Genomic DNA, 25,368 nt, shown 5'->3' on the forward strand with positions numbered 1-25,368 from the left:
TTTGGTTATTCAAACATTATACTATAGTTTTATTAGTGCACATCCAGGGAACAATAGCTGGGATTCATACCCCATTCCACCATGAAGTAAAGATCATCCATCATTAAAATAGCCCTTTGGTTTTTAAAAGAAAGTTGTCTTAACAAGGGATTAGAATTAAAAAGGCCATAGTGCTATGTAAAAACTGAAAGCTAGCTTTAAAACTTCCATTAACTAGGCCAATTACATACTGCAGCTCAGAATCATTTTTGCCTCACAAAAAGAGGGAATACACCTCTTTTGGGAAGAGGGAATGCACTGTACTCTTCTGACATAAATCCAAAGAGCTAAAATTTTGGTCTTTTTTTTAAAAATCATAATAAACCACCAGGCAATTAATATTTCTTTCAACAATAATTCTAAGATTAAAAAGCTATGCTGCCTGATGGTACCACCCCATTTTTCACTTCAGATGAACAGCAATCATTGTTAAAATATAGAATATATAATATAATTTTTATTATTATTCACCCGTTAACTCCAATATATGCCAATTGTAAAATTGTGAGCTAGTTCTCAGCAGTTACATTCCCTTGATCATGTTGTATGAGGAGAAGGGGGAGGGGAAAGGCCAAGAGCTGGCAGAAATACACTGGTGTGCTCAGTGGCACATGATACAATCATCAGAAATGTCAGGTCACATAGCAGTGGGCACCAGCTCCTCCCCAGGACTCTGTCACTTCCATGGAACTCTGAACCATGAGGACGGCAGTTCCATGCTGGCAATTGGCCCCAGCCATCAGTTTCCGCCTGCCCTTCTTCGGAGAAAATTTGTTATTGCAGCACCAAGCCAACCTATAGAAAACGTTCAAGATGAAAGGAAGAGTTAACAAGTATTTTCGTCCTTTTGACTCAGCAGGTCTATGCACAACTCACCTGATGGGTGAACCCTGCTTTATACTCAAAGCAGGTTGTCTCTTGAATACTGAAAAGGGGTTCAATAATCAGTGCTGGCCTATTTTTTTCAGATTTTACTTATGCATAAACATACAAATTATTTCCTCACACAGCATTCTTTCTCTTATACATATTCACACAGAGAATTATTAAATGTCTGAAAATTAAGGCTTTCCATGATCTGTCTGCATAAACATACAAATCATTTCCCCACACAGTATTCTTTCTCTTATACATATTCATATAGAGAAAGATAAATTGTTTGTGGGATTGGGCTCAGCAAGCATAAACTTAAGCAGCTTACTTTGTAGTAAAAAAAACCCTAATTTCCATGAGTGTTACTCCCACATAACATATAAAAGCTGCTGCTATACTATTGAACTGTTTTTCCTTTTGTCTCTTTCTTTCTTGGAGGGATGGAAGACTTATGCCCTCAGAGTGCAAGCACAAAGAAATCTATGCATGCTTATTCTGTAGCAAGTCCCAAGATCCATTAGCCTTACTGCAGGATAAGCATGCTTAACACTTCCAGTTTTGTTCATTCACTGCACTAACTCTATACTCCTATTCTTGCCTTTTGATGAACATTTGGGATGGAGAAACTTTTATCCACACAGACTCCACTATTTTCTCAGTGTTCTTATCAGTATAAGATAAGAACTCTCTCTACATGCTGTCTATATGTACAAGGCATAAAAAAGGCACATGGCTACTATGCTGATCTAAATTTGCAATGAAGGAGATGCAGCAGGTTTCCTCACCACTTCTTTTCCACCCTTGTCTTCATTTGCACTTTTTGTCCACATACATTCATTTTCTTTCAAAGAAACTTCCCCTACCACCATATTTTCAGCAACACCTGGGATAGTGCTTCTCTTACTTTTGCTTTAGTCACTCACTTTTATTATTTGCATCTCCCACAAAACTGCTGGTTTCAACCTCTTTCTCTAGTACTCCATTTTCAGTGAATTTAAGACTCCCCCTAATTCTTTGGTTCTTCTGAGGTAATTGCACTAAGTAGACAAGCTCTGTTCTATGGGATTACATTGCAGCTGTCGCTACCTTTCCTCTCCAGCAGCAGATATACCTGTCCTTTATGTGCCTCGATCTGGGTAACAATTTTAAAGTTGTATGGGCAACTTTTTTCATGTCATTTGCCTAACCTAACATACAAGAGGCAGGATTTTACCCACCTTTTCTGCTCCCATGCTGGGGCATTTCCAATTGTAGAAGTAATACTGCAAGTTTCCATCACCAATTCCAAATTTCAGCTTTTCCAGGAAGGTCTTGTTTTCCATAAGATCCAGTGCATTAAAAACATCAAAACCCTTCTGCAAAAAGAGGCAGTTAAATAAAACTTGGTGAGTATATACTTTGTAGCTCCATGGTAGTAAGAAGAAACACATTTTGCTCAATTGTAGCAGAATTTCATTTTTTTAAAAATCAATTAGTGAGCATTTTGCATTTTTGTCTCTCAATCTCTTAAAGAAAGATTGATTGCATTAACACCACCACCCCCATAAATGCTACAGCATTTAGAAGCAAACCAAGAAAGAAACTCACCAATTTGGCCAGTATGAGAGCATCATTCATGAGGTCAATAAGAGGTGTTTTGGTGTGGACGTTGTAGAATGAATAGGCTGCCTTCAAACTCTTGTGTGTAGGATGGTTCATAATGGTGGAGGGCAGTGTATAAAAACTCAGGAAATCTGTCACCTTCCCATCAGTGTTCTGGTGAAAACAATTAAGATTCTTTAGAATTAATTTTTTTCACCCTTCAATCAGAGGAAACCAACTATAATGCTAGCACTATCATCAGCTATTATGCCTGTTCTCCACACTTTAGCATAGTAAGGAAATTTGCATGGCATTTCCGCCCTTTTTGCATGTGATTCTGGCTTAAATGTGAAACAGAATGAATAGGAAATCAGGCAGAAAAGCTCTATGTACCACTTCAGACTGCAGGTGGTGAAAATGCAATTTTTGAATTTTCTGTTCTTTTTCTCTCTCCCATTCCCCGTCTCAAGTTTTAGGATTTTGAAAAATAGAATACATTTCTTTAGGATCAGAGAGTTTTAAAAATGGTGTTCAATTTCTGAAATGGTAAAATATAATTGATGGCCTCAGAATTCCACCACTTCTTTCACTTATATCTGTAGGTTTCTGCTTAAATTGCTTTAAATCCAAACTTTTTAGATATAGCAGTGCCCAAGAGCACCATTTACTTTCTGGATTGTTGGAGCTTCCTGCCCCAAATATTTGTCATCCAAATCAGCTGGTCATCAACTCCCAAAATGCTCAGTCTCAGTCATATTAGCTGGGCATTATAGAAGTTGATGTCCAACAAGACATATGAAGAGTGTTAGGCAAGGAAGACGGTTTTGCATTTTCAGGATTGTTTCTCTATTTGGACATACAGCCAGAATGTAAACTGACCTTTCTTTCTTTCTTTCTTTCTTTCTTTCTTTCTTTCTTTCTTTTTCTTTCTTTCTTTCTCTCTTCTCTCTCTCTCTCTCACACACACACACACACTCCCTCCCCCACCTCTCTCTCATAAACCCTCTGCTGGTATATTTCAAAACATAAGCACTCTGCTGGTATATTTCAAAATGATGGTGAGCTGATTGGACTAACAAAAAAAAAGCCCTCACCTCAACAACAAATGTGTCAATGATGTTGAGCTGGGGCAAAAACCAATGCTCCACTTCTTCTTCAGTCATCATAGGGGACAAATGGAATTGTTTCAAATATTCTGCCAGAAGTTTGTGCACAGCAGGGATATCTTTGCGCTCCATTTGCCGTAACCCCGGTGTCTTAGTAGTCTAGAAAGAGATACAATTCATTCATTTAGAAACACTCTATATTAATTAACTCATTTGGTTGAGGATGAAGGGAAATGTTCCTGTCAGTTTTCAAGCTACATTTGAAAGACTCTCAATGAAATACTATTCCTTAATATTACATCAGCTTTGCATGCAAACAATCCTATATCTCAGTCAATCCCTAACAACTCTATAAAAATAGTACGCTACCTGTCAAGGTGACAACACTGAATTAGAAGAACTCAATTTACTAATATTATAAATTGGGTCTGCTCCTACAATTTCTTGATTTTAGAAGCACAGAAGGAGCTGGTCAAAGAACATTTAAATCTAAATACCTTGCTAAGATGGGAACTAAATTGCATAATTCACACCATTGTGCAATCATTACTAGGGGGAATGTTGTCTGCAAAGCTAATGATCCAGAAGAGGACAAATCACACACACACACACACACATTTTCCCTTCCATTCCAAGCTATTGGCCAATGTAATATAGTGAACAAAATTCTAAAAATGACCACAGTTTTAGTATGAGGGTAATAATTTTCTCATCATTCCCTATATTGTTTCTGGATCTGGATTCTCAAAATATCTTGATAGCCATTTTCTTCATGAATTAGAAACAAATTTTCTGGAATAGAGGAGAGCTCCCAGGAAGTGTTAATGCTTGTGTTTCTATAAAAATCAGATTTTCTAGCACAGAATATTTTATCCAGATATGAACTAAACAATAATATCTGAGAAGATTCAGCAGTGCACTGGTAACCAAAATTATTTAAACACATCTCATGGTGATATGGAGAACTACCTCCTCATAGAAGACGATGAATAAAATGGGAAAGACAGAACAATGCTTCATGTAAAAATGCATCACTTAATGTTTCCTATATATCAGGAGTGTCAAACTTGCGGCCTAAGGGCCAGATGCACCACATGCTGGCCCCGGCCCTGCCTGGTTTAGCGAGGGGGGGGGGGGAAGCCTGATACATCATGTGACAACACTGTGACGATGCAAATTTGACACCCCTGCTGTAGACTCAGGCTCCATAGGAATTATTATTTCAGTTATCTTTTGTGGGATAAAATAGTTATTTTGAACATGCAATAATTTGCTCTGCTACACTTTGGGAACATCATTTTAGATAATTTCTGGAACTCCTGAAGAAGTGAGATGCAGAATATAGCAAAGCAAAGTACAAACACAACCCTATGCCAACATGAAAGACAAAATATTTTTCAGCACTGAAAGTGCAGCTTAAATATAACTCATGAAATATTCCCCCTCCCATTAGATTTGACTGTTGTTATGTTTTTAAATTCTGAGTGACACTCTCAGAAACTAAGTTTGGAGGATAGGTGAAAGATGGTCAGCAAGATGGAAAATTTATTGAGCTTCTGTTATAAAAAGAACTTTTTAAGGTAGCATCCCAGTCAATAACCACACACCTCGGGAAGCCGATAAAGCTTCATGGTGCGTTGCATAGTCATGTTCCTACTGAGGTGGGAAAATTTGACTTCAATCAGCTTGCGTGGATTCAGTGACCGATGCCAATACCTATTTAAAAAAAAAAGGCAATATCCTAGGTTATTCATTCTATTCATATGGTGTTTTTCTTCAAGTGTGTGTGTCTGTGTATGTGTGTGTCTTGGAATCTTGAAACCTATCAACAAGGCTTAGCTCAATATTAGAACTATATTTTACATTCAAAAGGGGAAGTATATATATTTTTCAACAAATTCCAAGAACAATGAGCAGCTGCCAATCTAAAACGTGTTTCCTTTCAGTATCTCATATTCATCATATTCCCAGTCACTCAGGATGTTAAAAGTTAAACTACTTTCTTAGTTATAGTGATATATCTAGCATTTATCTGTTCCCATCCACTGCAAAGTCTACAGTATCAGAAAACTTGGTACCCCCTCCCTCTCTTCTTCATAATGAATCTGTTTGTATTTACTGGCAGAGAAATGGAAGAAGTAAGTCTAAACCTCTATTTTTTATTTTTTTTTAAAAAAAATTACTTATTTAATCCTACTTGTATTATTTTTACAAATTATGCAAGGCATTGAAAATATCCAATATACCTTCCTCCTCCTATTTTTTCCACAACAAGAAGCCTGTGAACAAGATGCCCATGTCTAACTCATGGAGACAGAGACAAAATTGATATTTAATTTTGCAAAGCAATCTTCACTTCTCACTCCAATTAACTGGTGGGCTATTGAGAATGACTGGCTTAAATACTGGCCCTACTGTTTCTAAATACACACTGCTTTATTTTCAAGCTATGGTAATTAGTTAACCAGCCAGGCCAAGAACCTCCATGTTCTACTTCAGTAACCTATGCCTAAAGAAAATGTTGTGTGACTCCAGTTTGTTTTGCAGTATGTAAGGATTTTTCAGCTCAAACGTTTCCTCTCTTGCTCAATAATTATCTTTTTTGGTTGAGGACTACTTTTCTTTTCATTTTAAAGGGTACATCTAAGAGATGAGTTTTTAAGCAATATAAGGTAAACAAAAATAAAACATAGAGGGAAATAAAAGAAAAGGAAAGAAAACCAAGGAATCGGTGCTTACCTGCATGTCCCAACAGGCTTTGGTAGAACTACACCAGCTGTGTATACAGCCTGAAAAATCCCTTCCAAGTGGACTCGTCGGGTGATCTCCCGAATCAGAACAGGTGCCACCCTTTTGGAACGCAGTTTCTTGTGCACACAAAGGAAGTTTATTTCTACCATTTTCTTTTCCCTTTAATGGAAGAGGGGAAACCATTACCCACTACTGCCTCTCACAATTTGGAAAGCAAACTGGAGGAATATAAAAAAGATGCATTTCTGTATTTGCCAAGGCTACGTCTTTTTCTTCTCTCCATTTAAGAGCCTAAGATATGCTATCTCTCTCTACACCTTAGAGTTACATTCTCTATTTCTGGATGTTTACATTGTCATACATTTATATGCTTTTTAAAATGGGAGGATTTGGGATTCAAGCCTTCCACAAAGTCTTGCTCATTTATTCCACTATAATACCTGCAACAAGAAGCTGAAAAGCACTCTATAAATGCACAGAGTCCCTAATTTGAAAGAATACAGTGTGAGTTTACTTTTTTTGTTCAGTTCCAAGCTCCAAGTAACTCTCATCAAGGAAGAAAAGAAGGAAGAGTGAGAAGGAGAGAGGCAGTTTGGGAATGGCAGCTCTTCAGGGCATAAACAGAGAAGTGTGACTTGACTTACGTTTCATATATGAGGATAGCAGCTGGAATAGCACTAATGAAGCCAACTAACTTCTTGCTTGAGATCACCCTGACACCGCAATGCCACTGGGGAAGCCAGCCCGGAGGACGCAAAGCCCTAGAGAAAATCCACAATGTTGTAAAATAAAATGTTTTTGATTCAAGAACCTGCCATTTAACACAAGACATTTACAGTGGCCAGAAGATGGAGCCATGTATGCCAGCATTAGGCAGACAAAGGAAATTTTTTATGTGTGAATCTCATAGGAAAGAGAACCTTTAGGCATTTAATAACACAATACAAACTTCCCTGTCAACAAATTGTTTCACTTGCCTGCTTTTCATTCATAAGGATTCCCTGCATGAATTAAAAGCAAGTCTATAAAAGAAACTATGGGCTAAAATTACATAGCACTTGCAGAAGACAATTAGAAGACTACTTTTTCTTCATGGGAAACTAACTGTGTTTCCAAAATGACAAAGGGTAGGGCAGCCTCTCGCTCAAAGGCCCAACATGAAAGCCAAAGAGGCTAGTAAAAGAAAGATGGAAGAGTCATCCTTGCTTTTTTAGTCCATCGCAGCAGAGAAAAGAAAGTTTCTTCCTTAATAGCCAATAATAAAACTGAGTGAAATGGAGCAAGTTGGCTGGAGAAATCCCAAAATATTGAATGCCAAGGCTGCCAAATAAGAGAACAAATGCAGTACTAACACAAGGTCTTATTCCAATAGCCATTTTGATTCAACCCTAGCTAATACATCCATAGTAGGTATGTTAAAAACAAATCACTGGGCCCTAATAAAGCTGCCAATATGGGATTACTGAAAGAGGTACCATTTTGAACAATAAAGAAAGCTTAGATTTACTTTTGTTTTTCTTCTGACTAACTCTGATTTACGTGAACTGATAGTAATAAGCTTAGGCTGTCCCTATCTAAAGAAGGATCATCTTATTGGCAGGATCTCACTTAAACTTTAAAATGTCTTTTCCCACCAACTCAATTTAAATGAATATACAAGGGAAATCTATTCCACTAGCTTAAACACTAATATGAGCAGTTCTTCTTAGTGGGCCCTTTTGTCACACAGAAGAAAGAAACGACTGACTTGTCAAATGTTTACCTGAAAGAAACAACAGCCGCTCATTCACTATATGCAAGGACCCCCAAAGTAGGACCCCATCATAGTTTTCAGATCTTTATTTAAAATACTATGAATTGTCTATTCCTTTTTTTCTAATGTTTTCCTTTCAAGTTATGCATGTGTAGCACATTGAACTAAATTACTTTGCTAGAAGCAGCATTTCAGCCTGTGAACCTGTAAGTGGAGACTTGTTTCCTATATAGATAAAAATAGGTTTGCCTAATGCAAATAAGAAAGACTATGCTATCTCCCGCGAAAGGGGATTTCAGTCTTTTCACAAAAAAAGATTTTAGGGAGTAGTTAACATGTTAAGATGAACACAATGAATCTACTCCCCAGCACTTGGAGAAAACCTCTGTGTTATATTTGTTGAAAGGAAGTAGTTTATCTTTATGGTCTTCTGTATAAGAAAGAAAAGTGGACAGATACCTCTGAGATATTCAGGAAAAACTATAACTCACCACAGGAGAAATTCAGGGGAATAATCAAACCTAAACATGTTGTCATCATCTTCTACGTAGTTTTCATTCAGGAGAGTATACAGTTCCTTCAGCTAAAGAAAGTAAAAAGGAGAAGCATAATCTGCTTAAGGAAGCAAAGCTTTCTCTATTAAGAGAAAACAGGGCACCTGCTGATTATTAGAGATTCATTGTGGAGAAAACAACCAACACACTATGGCAGAGTTAGAAATGGCTATAAGAAAAATTTGCTTCTGACAATGGATTTTAGCAAATAATTTTTATCCAATTCCAGGGAAGCAATAAAATCCACGGATTTACAGCACAGTTTGTGCATAAAATTTCAAACCAGTCCCAAAAGGAGCAGTTTTTAAATTATAAAAGTATAAATCAACATTGGCTCTAAGGTAAGGAGGCATTTCATATTCTCAACACATGAGATTCTGAGTTAAACTGTGACACAAATGAGTAGAATATGAATAGAAACTCAGAGACAGCAGAATCAAGCAAGCGAGTCAAGCTAAACACTACAAAATGAAATTGCAAAACAATTCTGCAAAAGAAGCTTTCACAAAGTCTACAAAAGAAACTGTTTTTAAGGTTTCTGAAGGCGGCTGGGAAAGAGAAGAGGGAGTATAGTTGAACAAAACAAAGAGGGCAGGTGCAAAAGCAGCTATATCAATCACTTGTGTCTAATGCAGACAAGAGAAAAAAGGAATTTAGGATCATTAATAAAATGTTTGAGAGTTCAATTTAAAAAAAACAGGACTCTAAAGCTGATGCTAGAGGAAGTGATGAAACATCATAATAGCAGAAAGAGGGGTGAGAGGAGACAATAGTTTAAAAAAGAAATTTAAAGCTTGGTTAGTTGTGCCTCATCCCTACTCACCACACCTCGGTCCCCCAAGTCCAGGGCATCCCACATAAAACCCTGAGGCAAGGTATAAGGCTCCTGACGGATGTTATCCTTGTCTGGTTCAACAGGTCCATGAGTGTTTACTACCTCACCTGACAGAAGGGAAACAAGAATGAAAGCAAGTTGTCTCCATATGTGAGAATTCACTCTCCGATAAACATTCCTAGCCTTGCCTAGTCAGTCTTTATGTCTAAACTCACAAACTGCTTTATTACCTTTTGTTTGGGTAGCTCCAATCTTCCTTGCTTCTGATTCCTATGGCACTATGGCTACAAGACAGCCTCAGAAAAGAATATTTACAGCTCAAGGTTGAATAGCCTTGTCCACTAGCTCACATTTTATTCTTGTTTTCAGTCTACTTCTAATCAGTTCCTGGATTTGGATCAGTATTGTTTCTAACCTGATTCTTCCTCTGTCTCTCAATGTTGCATGAAAGGTGCAAACTTACAGATAGTCCTTGATTTATGACCGCAATTGGGACCAGATTTCTTGTTATTAAGTTGTTAATGGCAGTTTTACAACATTTTTGTAGTGATCATTAAATGAATCACCATGGTTGTTAAGAAAAGACCACAATCATTAGTGTGAACCCATTCTTCTGAACGGGCATTTTTTGCAAAAAAACAAAAAACAAAAAAACCTAGCAGAAAATGTTGCAAATGGTAGACATTTGACTGCATTGGCTGTTCATAAAGGTGAGCTGACTCCCAAGCACCTGATGCGCAGTCATGGGATGATGATGGGATATATGTATATGGTACATTTTACAATAGCAAGAAGTACTTGATGGCCATAAAGCACCCATTTCAGGCTGATTGTAATTTTCAATAGTCATTAACCAGTCATAAGTCAAGAGTTATGTGTACAGTTTGCACCTGTTTTATTTTCCTTAAAACAGAAAGAAGGTAAAAAGAAAAAGACCCTCTTTTCATACCTACCTAACTTGGGCACAGGCTGTGTATCCCAGAACTGATAGCTGCGTTTAGTGGCTTCTTCCATGGTCTTAGCAGGCCCTTGTCCTACAGAGAAGAGCTCAATGGCTTTTTGAATCTCCTGCATCCTTTCTGCTGGCAATGAATTCACCTTTATATGAACCAAATGTAGAAAAAATAATAGACTGACCAGCCTTCATTATTTGCCCTTTGAGAAAAATTAAACTGTTCTCCTTTTTGAGGGGGGAGATATCCTGCTTTTCTTCTCTAAAGACTACATAAAATGCATATGTTCTCCCTTTACACCGCTACCTATCCTGAACAAGAGTAAGAAATATTGCATAGTCAATCACACACTCTCCCAAGGAACCACCTCCCCCAAGAAAGAGCTGCTAATTTATACCACTGTTGGTAGATGAGTAGACAGATTAAGATTACTCCAATTGAAAGGCATAAGCAGCTTCAATTTAGATTCTTAGTGCTTCTAGTTGCACATATACCCCAAAGTAAATATGATAAGCATTACGCTCTAGTATATGCAAATGCAGGCATGAAGGTTTGGAAGAATTCAGCATAGTAATCTACTGAAAAAGTTTTTTTTACCTTTGCAGATTGATCTTGGACCAGATCAAATTGCTCCCCCTTTTCTTTCTTCCGTTTCTGTTTCTTCTTCTTCTTTTTACACACACTTTCATCTGTTGAGCTTAAGCCACTGAAAAACAAAAGGAACATAAGAAACAAACCTAAGATATTCACTGTTAACAAAAGGATTTTGAGACTGCAGGAAGAAAAGAAAATTCAAGAGTTCCTTCCTTTAGGTTGTTAACTACAGATCTTTGAATAGTCTCAAGCTGCTCAGAGAAACCATTGCTAGGAATTAAACCATGAATGGTTTTCGTGTATTTTTTTCAGATATTATCCTAGCATCTTTTCAAATACAAGGTCAGAATTAAAGGGAACCATTTAGTCACCAAGTCCTAAATTGATTCCTTGCATGAATCCAAATTAAAGCATTCAAAACACATGGCTGATTAGCCTCTGTGAATGACAGCACAACCCTTTCCGACTAACTGCTTCCACTGTAAACCTGTTGCTATTGATAGGGACACTTTCCTAATATTTAACTGGAATTTTCATTCTTTCTAATTCTCTGACCATCCTTCCCGCCCTTTCCTGAGCATGTTTCAGTTTATCTGAATCCTGTGATTTGCTAGGACTGAACAAAAAGTATCTCTGTAAGGGAGATGGGTGGTTCCTATGTCTGATAAATAAATAAATAATACTCAAACGAGAGTTCAGCCAATGTGGAATAATGCAGAAGTATTAATTCTGTGATATGGATTCTAGACTTTTAAATTAAGTATATTAAATATACTTAATAAGCCTAAACTTGCATTTGCATTTTCAGCCATTTTATATTGTTGACTCATAATCAGTTTGCAATAAACTACTATCCTAAGAAAAACCTCATTAATTCTCTTGCCAAGCCAACTCCCTCATTCCTACCATGCCTATGGATTTTATTTCTGTTTCCTAAGTACATATTTCTGTGTTTTCAGCCCTTTTTTCTAATTTATTAAGATTTTTCTAAATATAGCTATCCCACCCAAATTAAGGCCATCTGCAAATCTGAGCAACATTCCCTCCAGTTCCTCATATAATCCTCAAGAATGAATCCCATGATTTGCTATTCTAGTTTGAAGATAACCTTAGGTAAGGATTTCCATAAGGCTATCTATACATCCTTGCAATTGTCATACTATCCATAATATCCTTAACTGGTTTACTAATATGCTAATATTAGTATTTGCTAATATGCAAATATCAACTGCTCTTTAAAACAAAATCAGTTTCTATTGGTCTGAAAGATTGCACAAACAACCACAAAATGCTTCACATTTATTGTGAAATTACCTATGTATGTATACTATACTACCATTCACAATCCTACCATTTCCATCTCTGTGTAATACATAACATAGATATTGTGTTTATGGGCATATATAATCAATGTCTGATGAGAAAAGACTAGGGGTAACTAAAGGAAAATGTTGGACTGGCTTCTTGTCCCATGAATGGAATGAATGGAATTAAGCTGCATGTTTTATATAATTAGTAATTTTTCCTTTGATGTGCAAGAAGACTGTAATCTGTATTCCAGTTTTGTGAGGAAATGAAAAGGGTTGATTACAGCATATGATATGAGTTGTTTGCATGAGTAATGTAGCTTGCTTGGCTGTTACTCTGATGCAGCACATTTTCCTTTCTTAATGATACTACATTAATTTTTTGAGTCAGAGGCTATGACAATAATGTAAAAAACTTCAAAGTATAACAACTTATAATACAATTCTATACAATCAACACAGCACATGCTATTATTATTATTACTGCATTTGGATAGTAATCTTAATAATTATTACATTAATAACAATATAGCATTTAATAATTTGTCAACACAATAAAACAATAATCTAGCACACAGTGGGCAATCCTTCTGTGGTGGATATTTCACTTTAAATAATAGTTTTGTTGTCAAGGCAACATGGGACGTTTTGGTGATGTGACATGTCTTCAGGGGCATAATAAGGGGAGAGGGATATTACAAAAAGAGTTTGAAGATATATCTAATAAAAGCTTTATCCTGACCTACAACTTTAAATTATGAATTATTATGAATTGTTTTTCAAATATATGTTCTTCTGCAACATTGCAGAATAGCAATCATTGTAGAGAAATATTACCATTGATCTTCTACTTCAGCTGATCTATCTCCAACAGATTCCACTTTAAAATTGTCGTTTAATGAAACATTTCAAAATAAACATTTTTTAAAAAATCATACAAATGAGACTGCCTGGGCATTTTGCAAATTTTTTTTAAAAAATTAAATCCTCAAAATTGGAGTAAAACGCAATATCATGAACAATCAGTCCAGAAATTATTTTTCTGAACCAAAATTGGAGCTGGCCCACAAAAATGTTTCAATTTGACTCCAATTTTAATGGCTTCATTTAGGTAGAATAAGTGATTGTTTCTGTTGTTATTCTGAAATAATTAAGAGTTGAAAATCCTTATTGGAAATCACTTGTTATTAACCAATAGTACTCTATCCAATACTTATCATTCTGGAATTCATAACTAGCATAAGGCAGTGATAAGGCCTCATGACTGCTGTGAAAACCTTGTTTGTAGCTGCATGTAACAGGAGTTGCCAATCTGGTGCCTTCCAGTTGTTTTTGCCTATAATTCTCTAATCCATTAATATTGCTTATGCCAGCATAGTGGCATTCGAGGTACAAGTCATTTAATGACTGTTCAAAGTTACAAACAACCCCCCCCAAAAAAACTATATATTGATCCCATTTCACAGTTATACTGCCTGCAGCCCCACGCATACATTTGCCCTTACAACCAACTGTAGTGATGCTGCAGCTTGCCTAATCATCTATTTTTCCCAGCCTTCCTTACCTCATCCCCATAGGCACTGGGCCTGCTTTGGATTTCACACATTCCTGCCCACCCACAGTCACTGTTCACTTACCTTTTGAAGGTATCAAAGGCTCAGGAAGTCACCTAGAAAAGGCCAATCCATTGTTGGGCCATGCTAGCTTTATGCTAACACAGCTAATGCTGGGTCAGCTAAGGTTACCAGTGAGAAGCAAATCAGCAGGGTTTCTTCTTTTCACTAGCAATAACTTTAACTCTCTCAGCATTGACTGTGTTAGCGTAAAGTTAGGATAGCTAATACGGGGGAGCTAATGCAGGCAATGAAAAGGAAACTGGCATGATTTCTTCTCCTTAATTGTGCCACATGGCCTAGCAACAGGACAGCCTCCCTCATTACCCTGACCTCTGAGCATCTTTGAAATATAAGTGTGAGATTGTGACAGATTGGAAAGTGATGATGTCCTAAGGGGCTGGAAGGGGAGCATGGGGTTCTCTGGGTCTGGGTCTTAGGAGGCCTTGGAGGTCCAATGTAGGTAGGTTTGTGCTTGCGCTAGACTTCCCAGGGTCTCCCTCAACCCTGAGGCACCTCATGCTCCACTTAATGATCCATGCCTTTGTTTAACAAATGCACTAGGGAGAGCAGAGAAGGGGTATCATTAATGAAGCACTTCCCTTCAGATTCCATTACTGTTGCTATCACAAGGACTGCCTGTATTGTAAATTGAGACTGGCTGCTGTTATTTTAGAAGTCTGTAATGTTGTTCATTCTTCAGGTAACTGAACATTATTATCACTGTTAGCTTCCACTATAAAAACATTATGGTGGACTATCCAGAACTTCTCAAAGTAGCGTCCTTCAGTGGTGATTAAAATCTTCCTTCCAATAGAAACATAAATTGAACTTCTTGAAATTTAAAGCCATTGCACCAGATCTCTCTCTAATATATTATCTGTTGAATCTTACCTCTCAAAGGTTGAAGCTAGCATAAATTCTACTCGACAAATACACATTTAATCAACTACAATATTTTGAGCAAATAAACTTTCCTAAACCCAAAGGATAGCAAAACAAGTCTGGGCAAAATATTAAGGTGAGACGGAATCTGCATGCTTTTGGTTGTATATAGTGGAGAAATCAAATGAACGAAGATAACTAAGCTATGATATAAAGATATAAAGCTCTATAGCACAGATTAACCACAATTCTATAGAAAAGAATAAAACACTTTCCATATAACTCACATAACGTCCTATTGTCAAAAATGTGTAGTTGTGGTTTTTTCTTCTTTTTTATGCAACATCACCTGCAAATATGGCAATCAATATACATAAAATGGTAAAATACATCCAGTTATGGCTTACTACTGCATAAACTCAATCACTGAACACATAAGTGGTGTTTAAATAGAGAATTTTAAAAAAAGCGGTTAAGCTAAATACAACTAAAGAAAATAAGAGAAATGTAATTGCAGTGTAGTGTCAGTCTTACATTCTAGATCAGCGGTCCCCAATCTTTTGGGCTCCATGGACCAGCAATGGCGGTGGGGGAGGAAGGGTTTCGCACATGCAACCTAATCCCGCACATGCGCAAACAGAGCTTTGTGTGCTCTGCCACCATTCCAGTTCCCAATGGGCCCCAGACAGGTACTGGTCAGCAGACCAGAGGTTGGGGACTTTTTCTTGATGAAAAAGATGAAGCAAAAACAGCCCTAAACAGAAAAAATAGTGCTCTTTTAAAACCTATTTAATCTTAAAACAAGTACCATACCATGTGCCACATGCTTAGAACAAAAGTTAGCAAGATGTCCCACTATGTGTACAAATGGCTCCAAATGACTGAGACCATACACAATAGAGGAAACAAACATAACCCAGGGTCTCTGAACATTACAACAAATGAAAAGAATCTATACACCCACATATAAGGCATTTTTAATCTTATGTCTAGAACACAGAAAACAATATAAAGCCCAGAAACTGAGCAGTTAATCATCTCTCAACAGACTGAAGCAAACAAGTTTTCTTTAAACTACAATTTAAAACATAAGAACTATTAGATGCTGCTCAGTCACTTTTGGAACGGGCAACTACCGTGTTTTCCTGTAAATATGGCATGTCCTCATAATACAGCCATGCCACATTTTTCTGGTGGGCAAAAATACCCCCCCCTGCATATAAGCCCCCTGGACAACCCTCCACCTCCGGCCAGGCAGAGCGCCTCTCACCAACCTAGTGGTATCCCGAAGGTGCCAAGCCACGGGAACCTGGGGGGAAGCAAACGTGATCGGATTGTTTGGTGCCTTCGGGATACCGCTAGGTTGGTGAGCAGCGCTGTGCTCAGCTGAAGAAGGGGGTTGCCAGGCAGCTGATCTCTTACAAGCGGGCTCAGCCTCATGGGCGAATGGCTGTGTTGCGCTGTCGCAGCAGTGGAACACAACAGCCACGAAGTGACCACACTCATGAGCACTACCTGGCAACCCCCCTTTGCAGCCAGGTACAGCGTCATTCATTGACCAGGGGGTATTGCTAAGCCGCGTGAATGCCTGTTTGCCACCGCCTGGCTCCCACGGCTTGGCGCCTTCCAAATGCCAGTGAATGGTGCTCTGCACGGCTGGAGAGGGAGGTTGCACGAGCGGCTGTTCCGCTCCCACTTGCCCACCTCCCAGCCTCACGATACATGGCCCAGCTCTCATTATGGAGCCACGGCATCTCCGCTGCCACCACCCCAGCCTGGCTATTCCCGTGGCTTCCAACCCTAGTCTTTCGGCAGTGACCGCTCTGGGCGCATGCTCTATGGTTGTATGCTCTGCAGGCAGCTGGCACACAACCATAGAGAGTGCGCCCAGAGCGGCCACTGTTGAAAGACTCCGGTTGGAAGCTGTGGAAAAAGCCAGGCTGGGATGGCGAAGGTGACGGAGGTGTCCTGGCTCCGTAATGACACCTGGGCCAAGCATTGTGAGGCGGGGAGGTGGGTGAATGAGATTGGAACAGCTGCTCATTCAACTCCCTCTCCAGCCATGCAGAGCGCCATTCACTGGCATTTGGAAGGTGCCAAGCCGCAGGAGTCGGGCAGCCATGAAGAGGCGCTCACGCGGCTTGGCGATACCCCTAGGTCACTGAATGGCTCTGTGCCCGGATGCAAAGGGGGTTTGCCAGGTGGCTGCTCATGAGCATGGTCGCTTCATGGCTGTTGTGTTGCACTACTGCTGCGACAGCGCAACACAGCCATTCACCCATGAGGCTTTGGGAGCCCACTCACAAGAGAGCAGCCGCCTGGCAACCCCAAAACAATAAACCATAATAAAACCCAAGCCATATTTTGTAGGTAAAAAGAAACACAGTATATAAATCTGATGTGGGGGTCACAGTGGTTCAGTGGTTAAAGATGCTGAGCTTGTCAGCTAGAAAGCTGACAGCTCATATTTGAGACCCAAGTGTCATGTAATTGGATGAGCTCCTGTTACTTGTCCCAGACCAGCCCACCTAGCAGTTAGAAAGCATGCAAATGCGAATACATAAATAAGTACCACTTTAGTGAAAAGATAAGAGTGTTCCATGCACCCTGCTGGTCACATGAAAGAATGCAGGCTAGAATTTGAGTCATTTGGAAGTTGACTCAGCCGTATTAAGTACAGCCTTGCTTAAGGTACATCAGTTCAATGTTAAGTCACATGGCAGAGGAATAGCTTGTTATGCTGACGATCGTCAGAGGAGCTTTAAGCAAGTTAATCTTAACCCTAAAGACAAGGGGGGGAACTAAACTGAGCTTTTAACTATCTTGAATACTCTTTCCCTCTCCAGTGCATTGAAATGTTCAGTGTATTACTAGATTTATGCACATAAAAGCCATTCTGGATCATTTGAATGAAAATATTCACAATCCAAGATGTGATAAAAATGAAAAGCTGCTTTGTGTGATTAAATCACATGGTAAGAATGATTTAGCAGCAAAACTCTCAAAAACAACTTGGAACAAATGCCTTAAGCTTTGAAAGAAAACAAAGGTAGCAACCTCCTTAATAAGGCCTTCATTGCAAAAATCACTAACATTTTCTAAATATTCCCAAAATACTGAGCAAGACCTATTTATTTCTATGATTTTATCATTCTAGCCAGAATATAGAATTGAAATTCAACTTACATATCCTTTTATTTTAATCAGCTCAAAAATCTATTGCTCTGAGATTACACTGAGTTACACTATGACAACATTGTATTGAATATTTTCACAGCAAACAGGAGCCCTTGAATAGGAAACAAAGATGGTGACTTTTTTGGGGGTGGGGGTGGGGATCAGATCTTCCTTTACAGATAATTCTGAAAGAAAAGCTATTCAGTAAATCTTGTTTACAACTTAAACCAAAAAGGTTCAGTTTTTTTCCTGCAATGTTTCAATTATCTCATCTGATACAGGTGTGAGAAGTTTTTCAATCCAGCTGCTGCTAAAATGGATCTGAGATAAAAGAACAGTAGGTCTGGAGGATGTTTCCCCAAATTTTTCAGGTTATTTTTAGAGTGGAATAAGTTGATTTGAAATCCTAAACTGTTATTTTTGCACAGCGCATCCAGAAGTGGTAGTAGAATATTTTGGAGCGGGGTTAGGGGTTCTTTTCGTTTTAATATCATGCATTTTATTTAGTTTCATTTTTTTAAAAAAAGGACTAGTTCCAAATCAATTTTTTTTATTCTTACCCACAAATATAACAGCCAATTAAGCATGTTTGTTTTTTCTTTGACTTTCAGTTCTACAGTATATGAGGTATCTTACAGTTTTTTGGTATAAAAGGGATGGAGATCCTTCCCAAACTGGGCAACCTAATGGTGTTTTTTTTTTTTTTACAAAACTCATATTCTCCCAAAAGAATTAGCAGAAATTCAAAATCTGCTAGTGGTTTAGTGTTCAACAGTTTGAATAGATTAAGGAATAAATAATTTAGAAACATATTTTTAAACTAATAAACTTATTAAATTCCTTACGATAGTCCTAAATATTTTTCAATTATTTTATTACATGTATTTAAACATCATTAGTTGGACTGTGGAGGAGTACAATATTTCAAGAATTGCTGATTTGTATCTGTCCCTACATTAGAGCCATACATAAAAGCTGCGACTATAATATACTTATTTTGGGATGCTCCTAAGAAATCTTAAATGCAAAAAGCAAAGTCTGATTGGAAATTCCCCAACCTCAAACTGCAAGAAAACTGCAATGTATTACCAAATCCTACATAACTGGTCCGACTGAGAAGCTATTTAGTCAACTTCTAGCAGAGCGAACTTATTTATGTATAACAAAGAAACCAAAGTGAGTTTCAAATCATGTGGTGTGCATTTAACATTTTCATTTAAATAAAATTTTATTAGTTTTCCAAATAGTAAATCATATATTTTCTAAATAATGTGTACTAAATTCACAAAATTTATTTATACTTTTTTATTTATACTTTGGACTGCAATTGACTTCTGTGGTCAAGTGTAAGAATATAAACACATAGTCAAACATAAGTAACTATTCACCTTCCTCTATTAAAGAGATTGCTAGTTTCTGTTTCACTATTGCTTCCCTTACTTCAAGGCAATAAACTAACAAAGCTTTTGCTCATTGTCTTTATAGGTATCTTTTCAAGGCCAACTAGGACATGCATTATGATTACTGGGCAGAGACATTTATTACTGATTTGTCTTGAAATCTCAACATATAATACCCCAAAGTACAATATTATTCTGAAGTCTAATATAAGAGATAGCCAAGAACAGAACACCTGATTAAAATAATGTTGGAATATGAATCTGCTTGTATCCTCAAATTATCATCTGAACATACTCCAGCTGCATGGGAAAACAAAGTAGATAAATTGGGGAACAAAGCAAAGTAGCCTATAAACTTTTGTCCTAAGTCTGTGATTTTTTTAAAAGAACACTTTGTTTTATTATTGTCTATGTTTCACTGATTTCTGAGTTGCTTCATGTAAACAGGTACAACTGGAATAATAAGCTTTTAAACAAATGAATATATGTAATACAAAATTACACAGCCAGACAGGAAGAGTAGAGTCATAGTACTTGTGCTAATTTGGCTCCTTTGAATGCCCTAAAATCACTTTATACATTAGCTGTATTGAAGCTAAGCACATCTGGATCAGTGCAATGTTAAATACTGCTTTAAATACCATAATGGAATCAGATTGTTTAAATCAATCTTTGCCATTCCATATAATAAAATAAGTCACCTATAAACGCCATTCTCTTCATGACATGACTATACACCTAGTAGAGTAGGGTATTGCTTCTACATATTCCAAATTTTTAAAACAAAACTCCAGGTCACATTCTACAAGGGAAAGTTTTATTACACAAAGACTTATTAATTCAGATTCTGACAGCTGAATTGCCAGCTGAAAAGAATTCTGTAATCTCAACCAAATCAAAGGTGTCAAGCATACCATTACAGAGAACATATTGCTACGATTCTTATTGTGATGAGAGAATCAGTATCATTTTCTAAGATGTCTGAATCTCAGATGTAATAGATTAATTTTAATAGACCATATATTCATGGGTTTCTTTTGTGAATCGGCCTGGAGTTAATATTTTTTGTCTCTTCTCCCCCCATTCTAATATGATAGGTAGATATTCAACAAAACAGTTCCTATCATAACTGCATTTCTGTACAAGAGTAGATAGGAATAGGAAATACCCTAGCTAATTTCTGAATAGTCATGAAATTGTTAAATATGTAGGAGCTCCTTTCAGATGAATTATGATATAATATAGTAGAACATAATGGGAAATCTATTTTCGCATGTTATACAGTAGTAATAGAACTACACAAAAACTTTTTTTGTGAGAAACAGTGCCATCTTTGGAAGTGGGTGTTGTTACTTGTCTGAGAAAGAGATCAAACATTCAGACACTGGTTTATCAAAGAAACCCTGCAAATAACTCCTCTTATTATTGTGTGCAGGAAAGCCTGAATAAATTTATTATCTTTTCCTTCAATGAACCAATATAACTGGAGTACATTGACATACATTGGAAGCCTTCCTTTAGCTGCAGGGAGTATGTTACATATAGTAAAAGGAATGTGGACCTTATCAATGTCATGAACACTTGCTACTTGTGTGGCAGTTTGACCTAGTTCAGAAGAATATTACATTGCAAAGCAAGCAGTTTTGCCAATTATCAGAGGCTTTCACATTCTCTACAATTCAAAGTTAATGGAGTAGGTCATATAACCCACTGTGACATAAATTAATGATTCCTGCTAGATTAAAAAAAAATTTAACCAAATACATTTTAGCTTGAAATTTTGTATGCCTCAACCAATCCATAATTACTCTGAACTATTCCCCCCCCCACTAACTTCATTCTGTATATATTATGTTCTTTGCCTCAACTTGCTGAATTTCCTTTTTCTTAATATTCATATGCCTTTGAAGATATTTTTCTAGGACCTGTTTGAGGTTTTCATTGTAAGGAAATGGACAACTTCCTCTTCTTTTATAAACAATCCCATAGTCATCCTATGCACATTTCGTGTCATTACATCAACACAATCACTTGGTATCAGAGACTGCATGTTTCTGTCCTTACTAAAACAGAACCTTAATTTTCTAATACTTAGACATGGTTTGTTGTTTTCACACTGGATTGCCTTGAAACTGAGCCAGAGGAAGGAAATTCGTGATCTAAGCAGCTCTGGACGCAAACCTCTCAGTAGCTCAGTAGCTCTAAAAGCATACAATAAGAGATGCAGAGAAACAGGTCTGTATAAGCAGACCTGGACGCAAACCTCTCAGTAGCTCTAAAAGCATACAATAAGAGATGCAGGGAAACAGGTCTGTATAAGACTCTGAGCAGCCATTGTCAAAGCATATAGAGCTGAACTGAGATGGCACCTTTTTTGCCTCTATAAAGAAAGAAAGCACCGCGAGCCATCCCTGGCCATAATAAATACCCTAATTTAGCCCAAATCGCCAAATATCTCAGCTAAACTAAGGTCCCATTACGATCTTGGGACACGCGTCAGGCCCGACAATTGCTGAGTTTTCCCAGTCATGCTGCTGTCGGCAACTGTGGTCGATGACCATTGGTGCTTCTTTGGGAACAGGCAAGGCAATCAACCATTCAGCATACAATATCTAGCCCACCCACCCAATCGAGTGCTACGCAAAGGAAAGTGGGCTAGGCCTCGCCCACGTTCCTCCTTTCCTCCCTCCCTTCTACAATAATACTACGGCAGCTCCATTCCGAGGAATTTTGCTCCATCAGACTCAGCGCCCGCTTGCCTTTGGTTGTAATTGTGCTCGTCATCGTTCTCACAATCACTGCAATGTTGATGATTATTCTCCTCGCCTGCTGTCCCCTTCACCGCTGTCTCACTGTCGTCCGCCATCTTGGTAAAGGGAAGCCTCGTCGACTGACGCGGTTGCGCAGTGCCCAAAGCCAAATCGCGATTGGACGCCCAACTGCAGTGTGCCGTGGGACTTGTAGGCAACAGTGCAATTAAGAAACCCCTTATTAAAGCAATAGAGGGCGTGGGATTAAAGTACCCATGAGTCTTTGCGGAAAAAAGGTTCCCCAACACTAAGCTAGCTATCTCTTATCTCCTCCGGCTATCTTGCCAGCTAAATCACAAGCAAGATAGGAGCCTTACTTAATACTTACTTAACAATTATTTACTTAATTGTGCCCCCAAATTTTGAGCTGTTTACAGCAAGTAAAAATATTAAAAATTAATATTACAATAAAAAGTACTAACTAAAAAGGAAAATGATCAATGTAATATTAAACAATAAAAAGCACATCATAAAACTACTCAAATATCATTTAATTCCTAAATGCTGAAGAGAACAGAATCATCTTGATTGCTTTTCTAAAATTCAGCCAGATGGGGGGGTGATTGACCCTCTAGAGAGAAGTTTTCTTCCATATAATGGAGTTCTAATTTTGAAATAACCTCATTCTAGATATGGAACAGTTTTTTTTTTCCAGGGACAGATCTGCCTAGATGATTTTGTCTACTTGTTAGGTACTCTGTTGTATTTATTTGACAGTTTAATTATTTCATTCGATTTTATCAAATTCTTTGAATTGTAGGTGACGTCCAACTATTACTCTCTTGTCCTCTATTTTAATCCTGAAACTGGTAGGTTTTTATCCAGTGCTTCAGAGCACTACAGAACCATCTTCTTGACCTCTGTGAGAAACAAAATGTTGGATTAAGATGGGTTTTGGTCTGGTCCAGGAGCATTATTATGTTCTTACTGATCAAAAAATTCAAAAGCCAAAATACTCAGCAGAACTGAAGACATATTTGAACTTGGTATTAATCTGCTTTAATATAATAAAGATATTTTCCTGTATTATTTTGGGATTTAGGCTTTAGTCCCATACTTTTCCTAGAAGGTGGTTCATTAAATCAGCAGGATTCAACGTAAAGTGGATGGCAGGTATGAGTTTCATACTGAGCATTATTGTAACAGCCACTTTTCAAGAAAACTGGCTGTGATGAAAATTATTCTTGACAATTGTACCCAATTTATTTAAAACTGTAGAAAAAGCATGCATTAGTTTCATCTTAGAAATTGCTTTTATACCTAGGTTCATTCCCAATATTCTTGTGAAAAAAAGGTGATTCTGATATTTTTGGGTACATGTACATAATTTTCAACTCCACAAAAATAATCTAGGTTTTATATAACATTCTCAGTTATTTGGTATTAAGGAATAGGTCAACTATGTGAATGAATAAAGTTCCTTGATCACGATTAAGCCTTGGACATCAGAATTGTGCAACAAAGTATGCACATAATAGTTTTTGTATGAATATTAATGGAAAATAGTGCAGTCTATAGCCTTTATTAACCTATTGTATATAAAATGCGCAAAATATGTTAAAGTGATGGATTACAATTTCTATAATTCCCAGTTCAGTTTGTGTTTATCAAAAAAAGATTGCACAAAGAAATTGTAACCAATGCATCTAGAAGATATAATTTGAGGAAACTAGTATAGGGAATTGTACATAATTATTTTTCCTGAATCAATCAGTCAAGGTTTGTTAAAATGAATACATATCTTTATATAGTTTATAAATCTGATTCATTCTAATAGTGCAATCTTAAACATGTATTCAGAAGGAAGGTTCACAATGGATTTATTTCTAGATACATGAACATTTTACCTCAACAGGTGGCACTAATTGACAAGCTAATCTTCTTTCTGAAGCTATAGGGTTGATTTTGTTTAACATTTAGATGGGAGACCTAGGAAGGCCAAACATTATCCTGGAAGTAGGAAATAGAAACTACTTCTGTATCATTGCAAGAACCTGCATAGATGGATAGTATCAGGAGCCAAACTTGACTCTAAAAAAAAATTTACATGTAGATGGGAACAATTGCCTATTCATTTTGTAGAAAAACTCTTAATTCTTAACTTTTTAAGTTACCTTAAATATGCCCCTTCTGAAATCACTTTTATGTTATATGTAATTTGGCAAATAAAAACAAAATATCAATTATGAATCTATAATTGTGACTTACAGCACATTGTATAACATCTTTGACCTATTTTTAATTCTGTGCTATATATCATCAGACTGACTGAAATTCTCCAAGGCTTTCAAAAGTTTTCCAAACCTCTCATCTATTTTTAAATCCAATATACGAATAAATTAATTATATTTTTGTAACTAGCTTTCTTCATAGAGCTTAGGGAATTATGCATGGTTGCCCTCGCAAATGTTATCATCTCAGTAGTCCCATAAGATTGGCTAGTCAAAAGTCACCATGAGTTTAATAGCAGGGATTTAAGCCATTGTCATTCCACTCAAAGTTAAAAATCAAACAATATTTTTAACTCATGAGAAAACCATTGGCTTTGCTTTTGTTTTTTAGTTTCAAGTCAATTGCCAAAGGCATCTTTTCCCCTGAATAGACTTTACAGTGTCAAAGAAGACGAATTTTGTACTGGACTCTTCTTCAGAACCATCCTAGCTGAAATCATTCAATTGGACCTGAAGGAAAACCTTTTCCAACAAGTCCTTTGAGATGCATTGACCATGCAGGTTAGGAATTCCGAAAATATTAGAAGACTGCTGGACAAATACTCTATCCCTATTTCCCCCCCTATAATTATTTCCAAGGATTGGCCAATCTAATTGGGAAGACTAGGAATATGTCAACGATTACTATTTAACGAGGAATTGACTCAGTAGGAAATTCGTTTCTTAACATAACACAACACAATTTTGACTTTTGAAAGAATATATCAATCTCAGTATACCCCACCGTTCTTCGTTTCTTTTCTTTTCTTGGCTTCACGCTGGAATAGTCAAGCTCAGTTTGGGTAGTAAGGATTGGATGGAATCCCCAGCGTGATTTTTTTCAGCCAATGAGGAATGAGAAAAGTGAAATGTACCCGAAGCCCAAGAAGTAATCCGTAGCAACCTTTCGAAATAGGGGAAGTGCTT

The 25,368-nt window shown here is 37.3% G+C and overlaps 1 protein-coding gene across 2 annotated transcripts; it reads right to left on the reverse strand.

Moving 5' to 3' along the window:
- NMT1 (N-myristoyltransferase 1) lies at positions 1-22,328 on the reverse strand. Of its 2 annotated transcripts, none has more exons than XM_014069156.2 (12): positions 22,181-22,328; positions 11,043-11,151; positions 10,446-10,590; positions 9,481-9,599; positions 8,595-8,686; positions 6,995-7,111; positions 6,339-6,509; positions 5,207-5,315; positions 3,588-3,758; positions 2,500-2,667; positions 2,130-2,267; positions 1-834 (listed from the first exon to the last, which is right to left on the reverse strand). In XM_014069156.2, exons 1-12 carry the CDS (start codon positions 22,285-22,287, stop codon positions 814-816), a joined length of 1,467 nt encoding a protein of 488 aa, XP_013924631.1. In that variant the 5' UTR covers positions 22,288-22,328; the 3' UTR covers positions 1-813. The 2 variants fall into 2 exon arrangements, with proteins under 2 accessions (XP_013924631.1, XP_013924632.1); XM_014069157.2 differs by lacking the exon at positions 22,181-22,328 and adding an exon at positions 15,132-15,184.
- Between the last annotated feature and the right edge of the window lie 3,040 nt (positions 22,329-25,368).

The sequence above is a fragment of the Thamnophis sirtalis genome, unplaced genomic scaffold (genome assembly GCF_051295495.1).
Source record: "Thamnophis sirtalis isolate CommonGarterSnake01/CBP01778 unplaced genomic scaffold, rThaSir2_p1.2 scaffold_4, whole genome shotgun sequence".
In the NCBI taxonomy this organism is placed as follows: domain Eukaryota; kingdom Metazoa; phylum Chordata; class Lepidosauria; order Squamata; family Natricidae; genus Thamnophis; species Thamnophis sirtalis.

What these genes read in the sequence shown, in the direction of transcription:
- NMT1 (XM_014069156.2), bottom strand. Translation starts at nt 22,287, where the DNA reads ATGGCGGACGACAGTGAGACAGCGGTGAAGGGGACAGCAGGCGAGGAG. An exon ending in GAGCACAATTACAACCAAAG is followed by an intron (nt 11,152 to 22,180) that starts GCAAGCGGGCGC and finishes TTTGTTTTTCAG; the next exon opens with TGGCTTAAGCTCAACAGATG. An exon ending in AGCTTTATCGGCTTCCCGAG is followed by an intron (nt 3,759 to 5,206) that starts GTGTGTGGTTAT and finishes ATCTCTTTCTAG; the next exon opens with ACTACTAAGACACCGGGGTT.